General features: G+C 36.1%; 1 protein-coding gene across 1 annotated transcript in view; it reads right to left on the bottom strand.

Annotated features, from left to right (window-relative positions):
* Window positions 1-13080, bottom strand: part of LOC141922797 (cadherin-19-like) — a 125362-nt gene that overhangs the window by 11282 nt on the left and 101000 nt on the right. The window contains exons 10-11 of the mRNA XM_074822732.1: window positions 9794-9915; window positions 1940-2057 (exon numbers count right to left, since the gene is read on the bottom strand). Of these exons, the coding sequence (XP_074678833.1) occupies window positions 1940-2057; window positions 9794-9915 (240 nt within the window). The remainder of the gene's footprint in view (window positions 1-1939; window positions 2058-9793; window positions 9916-13080) is intronic.

Here is a 13080-nt window from a genome sequence, read left to right on the forward strand (position 1 = left end):
GGTTTTTTTCTGTCAATCGTGAATAAATTGCATTTATTTTTGACATATGTATTCCAGGGGCAATAATAAAATTCGACCTAGGAGCTCTGTTTTTAATGTTCAGAGCTAAAAAAATTCCCACTGTGTTCAGTACCTGACACCTGCCCAGACTAATTAATTGGTTCTTAAAATGGTTCCATGTAACCATCTGCTACCAATCCAGCAGTTCACAGATGAAATATAGACAGTTTACCAATCAAAAGGCTTCAAAAGTGTGTCTGACAGCACACAGAGGAAGCAGGTGGCAAAGAAGAGAAAGCAAGAAAAAAGTCCACTAAAATAGTCTCTTATTTCTTTCCCTGACTCAAAATCTAGATCTGTCTAAGCTCCTACTATCTAAATTAATAAAAAGTTGCTAGAGGCTCTTACCTTGCTTTGTATTTAACTATTAGTGTTTAGAAATCAGTTCTGTAGAAAACCCAGTAAGCAGCTTAAATTCAGCTCCTGCTGCATATCCACTAATTCAAATCTGAAACTTAGTTTATTGCAAAACAAATTAGCCTTGTCTAAATCTGTGTATAATGGAAAGAAAAATCTATAAATATTTACATGTCAGATTTTTTTCTCATGTCAGCGTGAAATACTGCATGCATGCATACATGTACATAGAAAAAAAAAATGCTTCTGCCATTATCTGTATAATATATCCAAGCAGTCTACTGAAGTTAGCTCCCTCACATTTAAGTTCTTCTAGGTTTCTGTCATAGTTCAGTAACTCTGAGATAAAATGCTCCAGATGTGTAGAGCTGCTTTTGCTTTTGCCTAGGAATGTCCCAATTCACCCAGCCATTTCTATGAAATGCAGCAGAAGGAAGAGAGGAAGAGATTGAGAGATGATTGTACCATATTTTAAAAGATTTTTTTTCCACATCAATAGCCACCAAAAGGAACTGGACATAATTGCCTTGTGTGTGGCTCTACTTAGGCCTTGTGCAGAATGAACAAATGTGGGAAAGGCTCACGGCTTATATGCAGTTTGACCTTAATGCAACAACTTATCTCATCCTGGCATTGAGTGAGAGGTTAATGAAGCTGGGAATTGAAATACGTATTAATACACTGACTAACTTTGGAGATATTGAGAGCAGTTGTTTGCTGTTCAACATAGTCTGAACTTTCCAAAACTTGTTTCCATTGATTTATTCACCTAGCCAGAACATTCAAATAATTAGCAAAGTCAGTAAGAACAACGTGTACTTTAGCTGAATCTGAAGAAGCTCTTCTTTGAAGTCTCAGCAGACTGACTCTAAGTGGTCATCATCCCTGAAATTCCATCAGATATTGCACTCAACGTTTTCACCGCAGAGTGATTTTGCTCAATATCTCTATATATCACTCTTTTAATAAGAGTCTCAATCAATAACAGTTCTGAATAATATTAAAGTACATATAGATGACGTTTGTATGATGTCATCAGTAATCAGCGTATGCAGTTCAAAATGTATTAGGAAATAAGATTACATTCGTATTTATCTGTGTTTATAATTTTGATCTTGCTAAAGTGATGAAGTAACATATTAACAGCAAACTTCTCTTTCTGGTGGTCTTGTTTCATAAACAAATAGATAATTTTAACAAGAAAGTTTCCCACTATATCCTACGTTACGAAAATAAATTTATTTCCTTGAAATAAATCTGTCTTCTTCTGTTTGTTACCCTTCTGAAAAAGGAATATAAACTGTTTGGTATTACTGAGTTATTGTTTTGAAGTGCACCTCATATCTTATAATGACAATTTCTATTTAAGTGGAAATCTCTATAAAATTACTGATGTGAGGACCACTCACATATCTTATACTGACTATTCCTATTTAAGTGGAAATTTCTAGTGATATAATGAACACTAGAAGCATGCATTTTTCATTAGGAAGGTCCTAAAGAGGTACATGAATTACACTACCTTTATTATCTTTGACAATAAAATGTGAGTTGTTTGTGGCCTCCTGGGCCAATGAGAAGTAAAAATGGTGACCTTCTGCTGAGTCATCTTGATCCACTGCACTGATACTTTGAATTAGCTGTAAACACAGATAAACATAATTGTTTAAGAATAGAAGCATTTACTTGCCCTTTAAAACAATAAAAGGACATATCAGGTATGTTAAACTGTTAATGTTAGAGATGTGATCTGTGAATACATACTGAGTGTATGTTATGCACTCACAAATACACACCTTCAATACCCAAACAGGCTTATTGAGATTCACTTTCAGTAAATACGTTGCTTTGATTTTTCATCTATTTTAGACAGGCAGGCATTAAAATCTTGAAAAAATGTAAAATATTGTCTGATTCAATAGACCAGGGGTAAATGAAGTTTCCATAAATGAAAAAAGTAATCAAATGTATAGTGTTTTGTCCTTTTTTTTTTTTTTTCAAGGTGAAAAGTATATCATTCTACATTTGAACAAATCCCACTATACAAACCCGATTTTCTTCCAGCCCACAAACACATTGACATCATTCAACTGATATATTGTAGCTCCAGTAAGTGAGATATGGTGACAAGTTCATGTGCTGAATTGCTGATTCTGGGTATTATAGCAGATGGATTATGAAACTTTTTAGCTGCTTTTTCTCAAGAAAGCAAAATAGTCTTCATTTACAAATATGTCAAACCAGATAGACATTGCAAGATAAAATAAATAAATAACAGTTATCATTCAAAAGAATATCTTTAATCTCTGTAAATAAACAATCACACTAGTTAACATAATCTTTCTGCTTAAAAAGAACTTATATTTACTATTTTTATCACAAAGTATTTAATGATGTGAAAGTCTGCATGTATTTGTAAGTGAGGTGAGTATCCTCGCCGATCTGGAGGAAAGTAAACTTATGTAAGCCCACCAATTTAAAGAAAAGATAGTGTCCAATTTTGAACTTGGGCTCTATTTTTTCAGTCATCTCATGCCCTGTAGGTATTTTTACCCAAGACACTTGAAGCCTCAACTGTCCCCAAACCAGAAAGCACCTGAATGCTACAAGTGGCGCTTTAAAAGCAAAGCAGTAAGTCAAGGGAATTGACTACAGCTTTCCATCTATGCCTTTGAAAATTCTTTCCTGATTAAATCATTTTTCAGTAAAAAACCTAAGACTTCAGCACACATTATTTTTTCTTTTAAAGCAAGCTAAGTTTGATGAAATCATCACAGCAGAGTACAAAATGTGGTTTACACCCCAGAAGCTTCGTATTCTTAGCATTGTTCCCTTTTTGTATGTCAAATGTATTTCAAATCTATATTTTCACTCTATGAAAAAATGAGGACTCTTGAGATTTTTTTATTGCCGCTAATGAGAGGAGTGATTGTTCAGTGATGTACCTGGTGACAGTGTACAAAGGATGAAGCTTCTTGGAATTTTTTCCCTTTTTTCAGAGCAAACAAAATAGCTAAAGTGATGCAAATACAGGTATAGGCATGCAGGTCAATAAATCAGTGAAGAGCAATAACTGATCACTAATATTACCTTGACAACAAACCACAGGCTTCATTTTTATAAGGGAATACAGTTCCCAGAATATGCTCAATATGAACAGCAGTAGAGAACAAAACTATACATCCAGTCTAAAACATGAACAATGGCACATTTTCATGATAATATTCTGACATATACCTCAAAAAATTAAAAACCACTATGATGACCTTTGTTGACAATTTACTGGTAACATCTCTATGGCTGCAGCTGAGAAAAAGCTTTGTATGGATGTATATCTGTCTGTACAATTCAGGGTCTGTCAAGCTAGACCAAATATGCAGAGTAACATAGTAATCTACAAAGACAATTTAGGCACATCTAATTTGGTTTGGTTTGGTTTGAATGTAGTTGCTTAGTAGAGAAGAATTACCTGCTTACCAAAAAAAACCCCCAAACCAAACCCAATCATTAATTATAGATTTCATTCTGATTAACAGGTATTTAATCAGATATTAGCAATGTCTTTGGAAAGTATATTTTTAGGTGTTTATCATGTTTGGAAATCATAAAATTATTCCAGTGGTAAAGTAGATACTGTTTTGTTATTTCATTATTAACTTCTGTTAGTTTAGATAGAGAATGTATTTGACCCCATAGATTTTATCTATATCTGATCCAATCAATAAAATTCTGAGGAGTATGTGGCTGACTGAAAAAAAAAAAAACAAACCACATCTTCCCTTGCTTTGATCTGTACTGTGCTGTTCTACACAAACCTAAGACTCCTATGGTTATTCTAGACATATTCACATGCCTTTAAGAATTCACCTTAGAAGCAGGGGAATATTTTTAACATAAGGACAAGGCAAATCCTTATTGTTTATTTCTTACTGTATCACTTCCACTAAGATTCAGCAAAACCCAGATGAGTCTATAAAATATTCAGAGAGCAATAGGCAGCTCTGGTTTTGCTGACTCTAGATGAAAAATCCCCCAGAGAGAAGGAAACTTTCTTTTTTTTTGTAGTTTCCTAGGCTTTTGTACATCTAACCTAGGAGATTCTAGACTTTCACCAGGGAAACTGACATCACAGCCTGAAAAACTGCACTTATTGCTTGTGAGTCAAGCTTTAAAAATCCCCACATTTTAGTGTGTAAACGGAGAAAATAGAGCAAATGATGTGTTGTTTTCTGCAAGGTTGTATCAGTTGTTGTATTGACTAGACTGAAATTTAATTGCTGTAAAATTTCTTCTTTCAAGGCTTATTAATGTAGAAGTTTTAATAATCCAATAGTCCTTTTGAAAATGTACGTTTCTTTAAAACTGAGATTAATTCACTTGATTTTTCTTGAAAAAATTATTTCAGTTCATGGTGTGTGGGCCTCATTTACTGTTTATTTTCAAACACACTGAGACCCGTGCTGGGAACAACAGGGGCTCCTTTGATCAAAGGTCACAAAAAGATATGTCCTGCTATACTCAGTTTCCCCATCCATCTAATTAGTGGGCACTTTCAACTAGTAAATATCATCAGTGAGGGAGTCTAAGATATCAGTAACAGCTCTGATCTCTCATTGATTATTTTGTATAGAAGAGATTTTCTGTAAACCCTTCTGGGTTGACTGTCTAGCTGGGTGTTGTTTATTTTGCAAATACCAAGTTATGGAGCATGGAGTAGTTGACTGCCTGGTAGTCTTGATGAAAATTAATTGAAAATTCATTTCCTCAACTCAAAGTGGTCTCACTGAATTGGAATTATGGAGAAGTCCAGAAGGAAAAAGAAAACTTCTCTGTTACAGTCCTTTCTGTTTCTAAGAGCTTTGTTTCTACCAAGTTCAACTTAAGGCATAGACTGTCCATCTGAACAAATATCAGTACCATTAATTTTGATGCTACAGTACTCTGAGTATATAATTTGGAGTTCTTTGTGCATGCTTCCATACCCAACTATAGTGTTACTATTTCCATTAGACAGATGGAAGGAAGTAGGAAAAGATTTGCCACTTCTTTCTTTCTAGTTTAGGGTTTTTTTTGTATTGCTTTTCACCCAATATCCTTCAATAGGAGTTCTGCTGTTGTTTATAGGATGTAAGAGATCTGATCACCCACCTGTTCTGGGAGTGCAGAACTGGTGTTGTTCAAATTGGCAGAGGTCTTACAAGTAGTAGAATTTTTCTTATTGCTTAATAATCTTTGATGACCATCAGAATTTAGTGCAGGTAAAAGATTAAAATGTTCACTACTATAATCACCTGCATTTTCCAGGTAGACCTTCTACCTCAAGACCAAGGTTCCCCTTTTGACTGCTTCTATTACTTTTTTGAAAAGCAAATTGGCACAATATTGATCTGACTTCTCTGGGTCTACAGTAAGATGCTTCTGCTCATCTATAAATAAAATGGTGTACCTCTCAGCAAAGGAATAACGATCATAAAGCTCATGCCATGACACTTAGGTGCCTTTTACGTTTGTTTGTATATGCTGATAAAATCTTCCTACCTATTCCATTCTGCTGTGAGATAATGTTGTAGAATCATGGTCTGTATAAAACAGAAAAAGGGAATTTTCCATGGACTGCTATGTCCACTGTTTCGAAATGTCACAGGTAACACTAAGTGCATCTGCAGGGGTAGCTTAGAGTAAGGGCCTGCTAGAATGTATGGTGCTTTCACAGCTTCACCATGTTTTTATACTCTAAAGGATGCTTTCATTGTTTTTTTTCTTTTTAACTTTTTATTTTCTTATCACTACTGCTCAGATATTTTTTGTAAATGAAATATGTTTCCTGCATGATATGAAGAAAGACCAATATCCACAAAAGGGCTGAAATTGCCATGCATACAAATAGGTACGTTCTGAATGGTCAGCTTGCTTATACATCATGTGAGATATTTGATATAGATTACATCAAACTTTTAGGCTGCAGTTTCAGGGTGAGTTAATTTATTAATTAATTGGGAATTAAGCTTTCTGGGTCAAATACATTCCTGCTGAGATGTCTCTAGTGTTACATTTGAGACAGATTTGGTCCACTTTGTGTTCTGATCATTCTTATAGAACATTTCCTTTAGAATTCAACAGTCTGTAGTTACCATACACATACATAAAGGGTAACTAAAAAGAATTGATACCACCTTGTGGTCATCATTTACCATGTCTTCATACAGTTATAAGGTCAGAAGGTGCAATCGAAAGGGAATCACGGATTTGGATGCCTTATTAATATTGTTCTATTTGATCTGATACTAGCTATAGCTGTAGTAGGATAGAAGTCTATTTTACATAACAATTTTCATGTTCAAGTCATTTTGAAAATAATGTATTTAATACTGGTGGTGCAGTGAAAGTGGTTTTTCAATGTGCAAAAGGAAACTTTAGTTGTGGTTAGCATACAGCTGACTTTTGGATTATAGGACACTACAGAACTGTAACATGAACTGGATAGTGAAAAATCCATCCAAGATGTCTAATAAACACGATGAATGGATTTAGAATGGTGCCAAAAAACACCTATCTATCTCCTTTACATCTATTTTTATTGCCATATTTCAGATTATATTCTCACAGACCAAAATGTAATCCTTTTGTTTGAATGTCTTTTGGACACTATACTAAACATGTCTGTAACTCTGACAAAACCACTCTACAGGGTCGTGAAGATCAACACTCATGCAATAAAAGTAGACAAAGAATTTTTGATAACCTTTCAGAAAATCCAAAACATCAAAACAAGCCTTCTTCTCTAGACTGAAGCTACCATTAACAGCCTATGAGTTTCAATAATTAGGACAACAATTAGTTTTATTCATGATGTGTTTCACATCCTTCATCTTAACTTAGTATACTCTAAGGCTGTGTAAAAGTAACTTAATTGCCACATGACTCTACGTTGCTTTTGTTGTAAACCAGACACCAAGAAAAAGGCACTCGAATAAGACAATTTGGTTTTTGACAGCATCTTTCCCTCTGCAGTGCCTATCCTTCCTTTCTCCCAGACCCTATAATCGGGGGGATGCAAAAATATTTTGGAATGCCTCATGAAAGTATACACAACTCAGCTGAGATCAGGAAAGGGAGTGAATTCCAGAAGTTCAGAACATCTCTGAGAATATCTCTCAGCATATAATTTCCAAGTAAATGGATAGCTATTTTAGACATTGAAATGCGATAGAGTATCTCTACAAACTTTGATCTCAACTCATAACATGTAAGAAGATAACTGAGCTGTTTGGAGTTGATTGCAGAAATATGGTTAAGAAAGAAAACATATGTAATGTCATGATTAAGCCCTTCAACTGCTTAAACTGATTGTTCTGAAATGTGAATTGTGTTGTTCAGTAGACAACCAGGCCATTCATAAAATAACTTTTGAAGTTTTTGGCTTCTTGCTGATGAAAATAAAGAACCTTCTTTCTGTGAGTATAAAGTTAAAAAAAAGAATAGCACTGAAGGAGATACATCAACTATCAATTCTGTTTTAAATCATAAACATTGAAAAAAATATGATAAACTCTGACTGTGACAATTATGTACTTCAGTAGCAATTTCCTGTTGTTCTTCCTAAGACCATTTTTTAATGAGAAGACTGTTTAACGTTATTGTCATGGTCTCCAGAGGCTAAACTGAAGATGCCTGTGACTCTCAAAAACCTATAGTAATTAAAAAGGAAAAAAAAAAATACCAAGAAAAATAAAATCTAGAGTAACATTTTGCCTGTCTGTAAAAGATCATGCTCATCCTTCATTCAGATATTACAATGTTAAAGAGGAATGATTTTGTATCTTATGCTCAAAGAGTTTATTATTATTGTTACTACTATTCTTTACAGTGCCATTTTCTCCAGTGATTCTCAAAATACTTAATATATATATATACTTGATTGTTATTGAAAAGTAGCCAATAACAGGTTAGCATAAAGATGTTATTTATCAGTAGACAACTATGGAATGATAAAAACCTTGGGAAATAAATCACCTCCATTTTTATATTATAGGTAAGTCCAAAACATGGATTATAAATATCCATTTTATAAGCTTCCATATTTTATTCATGGTGCCTTGAAGACAAGGAACATGAAGTGGCATTTGCTTTAATGCCTGTACTTTGATTTGACGACGTGTTACCCAAAGACCAAAAGAAATGGCTTGATCCAAGTCCCTCTGAACCAGAGGTAGCCTTTGCAAAGTCAAAAACTACCAAATGCAGAACAAAAAAACCAACTGTTAATAAAAACATTTATAAATGGATGGGAAAAAACTATAAAGAAATTGCTTTTGCTACAAAGAAAACTTTATTTAACTGCAGACTAATCAAGGTCAAAGCAAACCAAGCTGGTGTAAAAAGAAAGGCTCTGTGATTCAGAAATCTAAACAACAAAATGTTTCAATGGAACTATCACAAATATTGAAAAGGTCTCTTTCGTCTGCCCAAAGAATGTTTTAAAGTGGTGAAAAAACATAGATTTTTCTGTTTATAGCTTTTTGTTGTTGCTTTTTTTGTTGCTCCTTTTGATTCTTTTTTTTTTTTTTTTTTTTTTTGAGAATTTTGAATATCCTAGTTTTCCTCTTGCAGTTTTCTTTTAGACTCCTGTGTGGATCCTGGTGTCATGCTAATTGCATAATTTAGAGTTTAGGCTGTAGAACAGGATTACTTAAGAAAAATGTAAAGCTGTAGAGGAAAGTGGGTGGAGGAAAATGGAGAGTCAGCAGTGTACCTGGGGGGTTAGGGTAGCTGACTGATGGACCCCATTTGCCTGGGGGGTGAGTAGGAAATGAAAAAAATCCTCCAGGGAAGGATGCTTAATAGGGCAATCTCATAAACTCTCATCTAGGAAAGGTGTTGCAAGGACCGTGACTTAAAGATCTTCAAATTTCCACTGAACTAGACAGGATTGGAATTTGGTTCCCAATAAATTATTTCTAACCAAAGAGCACAATGAATCTGGTTTGAATCTGGTCTAATTCTGGTTGTTCCAGACTACATTATGCTGTTGCTGTAAATATCAGGCCTAGTTTTAACTTCTGTGACGTGAACATGAATCAAATCTGTGTTTTAAGTTGGTATTGTTTAAGAAATTTCTGTTTGTATTTCTCCATTACCTGTTTTGGCAGACAAATAAGTGTATTGATTTTGTTTTAAAGGGGTAAAAATACATATCAGTCTTCTGAAATCTAAAATTCAAACTATACACATACCAACAGAACTGATTTTACAATAGATAAAATACAGCCTGTACTTACAGCACTGAAATAATCAATATTAAAGAAATTGTAACATCTCAGACCAAATCTTCATTGTAATGAGAAAGCTGATGGTTAGTTAACTCCTTCACACTTACCTGTCCAGAAACCGCATTTTCACAAACAAATGTTTCATAATATTTGGGGAATTCTGGCGCATGATCATTAACATCGAGAACTTGGATATACACATTTGCTTCTGAAATTTTTTCAGGATTTCCTAGTGGTTAAAAAAAGACAGAATTCAGAAGTTATAATCTACTACATATTTTAAATGTAGGCATTAGAAAATTTTACTTATATTCTGTAGAGAAGAAAATAGTCACCAAGACTTATAGACACATTTTATACTAAATCTTTTTAATAAGTTCAAATATATCCTACACATACAAAGAAGGATTTTTATTTTTTTTTTCTGGAGTTCTGTTTACAAGAGATGGTGGGATTTTGTTTTTGTTTTTTTTTTTCACTAATCCATCACATTAGATTATAATAGTATATCTTGTAATATGTGAAGATATTTAATGTAAATTTTTTTATTTATTCACTTATTCATTTACCAAGTCAGAAACTGATTTAAATGTAAAGAATAAAATCTGATCTGTAGAAATTAAATGAGGGGTTTTTGTACGTAGAACAATTTACTGTACTAGTCGTGTAAGGGTATGTGGATGGAGTGTCTGCTCCTCTTAGGGTATCTGGTCAAGGAGCTTATTCAATGCAACAGGGTTTAATAAGAAAAGGAGGAAACCATAAAGAAAAACATAGAGGGACACAAACCTGAGGGACAAATGATAAGGGACGAGGTGATGAGAATCAAATCTAGTCAGGCACGCTAATTGATGGGGGCATGTAAGAGTGTGAGAAAGTTTATTCCTGCGAGGTTATCAGATCAGAGACATTATCAATTGGGAAACTGAGGGAAAAAAAGGGGAAAAAAAACCCCAAAATATACCAAGATACAGACCTGACAAAGCAAACATGGAGACAATGACAAGGAAAAAACCTCATAATAATTGATGGGTTATCCAGAAACCACAGGACAACAATTCCAGGTAGATCAACCTGGACTTTGCCACTGGTAAGACTGTAAACCAGAGGGACTGCAGACCCAGAGGGGGGTTGGAATCAGTGGAGGTGTACACACCCATGGGGGATGTGCAGGGAGGAACAAAGAGGAGGCAGACAGAAAGGGGTATAACAGGGCTAGTCAGTACACTTGTCTGACTGAGCCCTGTGCCTGGTCAGTCATATCATCTTATATCTTGTTAAATCTTTTCTTAGATATCTCTCTGCATAATCTCACTCTCTATCATTGTATGTGTGTACATGTGCTTCAGGGACTAAGTACCAGCTACTGATGAGACCTGTGTGTGTGTGTGAGTGAGAACTGGTGCAAGCTACTGGAGTCAGACAGGGATGTGGGCGCCCCTGGCCTATGGTGCCGGCTACTGGACTGAGTGGGGAGTGCAGGGCACAAGTGTCTGTATCTTCCCCAAACTGGGTATGCAGCGGGTCTGTGTATGTTTTCATTAGCAAGCTTTAAGCTGGACTCAACAGTGAGTAGGGGGTCCTTGAGTCCAGGTGAGGTGCTCAGGGGCAGACCTGTGAATGTGGGGTGTGGGAGTGTCAGCTCTGCGCAGCTGTGGAAGATTCAATATGTTAAGAGTTGAATCATGTGTTACTGGTAAATGATTAAGAGGCAAGTCGGCATTGGCCTGTCAGCCCTGCACAGCTGTGGGAGATTCAATACTTAAGAGCCAAATCGACATTGGTTGGGGGAGCTCTGTTTTGGGAGCTCAGCAAAGGTAGAGAGCTCTGCTTGAGAGAACTCTGCTTGGTGAGCCAGGTAGGCGCTCTGTGCTGGCTTAGAGAAGTGCCAGCTCTGCTTTGCGCTGGCCTGGAGAAGCAGCAAGGCTTGGAGGAGAAACAGGTCTTGGAAGAAAGATAAGTCAGCTTGGAGAATGTATGGAACTGTTTTGGGAGAGGGTTGATGACTGTCTAGTTGCTGATTTGCTTATCATGAAGAGCTAAGGTAGCCAGAGCATAATGAGAGCATAAGTATGTACCATTGTAATAATAAAGGATTTTTTTTCTGCACTTCAATGGAGAGTCTGTGCCTCAGTTGCCATAGTGGGGTGTATGAGGGATGAGTGTGTGAGTGCTGTGGGTTTGCCAGCAAGCATAGAGCATGGACTAGATGGTGAGCTGGGGACCCATGAAGCAGATAATAAGACCTGGGATCCAGGCAGGGGTGTCAGGCTGACAGAGGCTCCATGCAGGTGCTGATGGGATCCATGAGTGTGCATGTGCTTATGAACCTGGAGACTGATGTGTGTGTGCCTGCACTAGTGACCTTCTGCCTCTCCATCTGAGGAGAAGGAGGGGACTTAGCTGTCCTTGCAGTTTATGTAAGTCCTGTATGCAGGCGCTACTGAAGGCAGTCCCTTGTCGGTGGCAGTCTGTGTGACCTGCTGTCTTAGTGTCCTCTGTGTGTGTGTGTGTCTGGGACATGTGCTTATCTTTGCTACAGGTTGAGTCTGCAAACACTAAAGCATCAGCCACATCCCTTAGCCTGAGCAGAGGCCTTGGGTCCCCAGACACCAGGTTGGGCTCCAGCAGCTGAGCAGGAGGGTCCAGGGCTGGAGCACCTCAAGGATGTGGCTGCACTTTCTTACATTACTTAACATCATGGATACTATAATGATTGGTGACAATTCTTTAAGAAATTCTATTGCTCTTCCTCTTCTTTAGCATTTTGAAATGTTGAAGCTTTGGGAGAAAATGTCACCAAAATTCACATGCTTTAAAAATGTTTCTGCCACTACCAGACATGGAGTATCAGTGGACACTGATACACCACCCTACCCAGAAAGCTGAGACTTTGAATTTTGGACAACAGAGCTGTTCTATCCACTGGTCTCCAAATATGTATGTGTGAAGAAGTCTGATTTTTGCCCAGGCATGTCTAAAGCATTACTGCTGATAGACTTCATAGACTGAGCTTATAGCTTTGTTCCAAGTATTAATTGTACAACAGGATTAATTCCTATGCATTTTGTACTGCTTCTGTTATGCAAGCATACTTTATTATTGTATATATCTAAAGCCACTTTATTACTTTGGCTTTAGATGGAAAAACTATGTCAGTATGGCTTATTCCCATATGAAAAAGAAAATAAACTCTGCTAATATAAGGCACTTTTTTCCTGCATTTACACAAGGTTATATTGTTATAACTGCCTCACACAAGGAAAAGCCAGACCTAACTATGCTAGTTTCATGGTACAAAATTTGTATGTAGACTAGGCTGAAAAAAATTGTTTATGTAATAAAAATGTTTGTCACCTGAAACTAAGGGAAGGAAGATCTGCAGGTACAGTAT

This window comes from Strix aluco, chromosome 1 (assembly GCF_031877795.1).
Source record: "Strix aluco isolate bStrAlu1 chromosome 1, bStrAlu1.hap1, whole genome shotgun sequence".
Taxonomy (NCBI): Eukaryota; Metazoa; Chordata; class Aves; order Strigiformes; family Strigidae; genus Strix; species Strix aluco.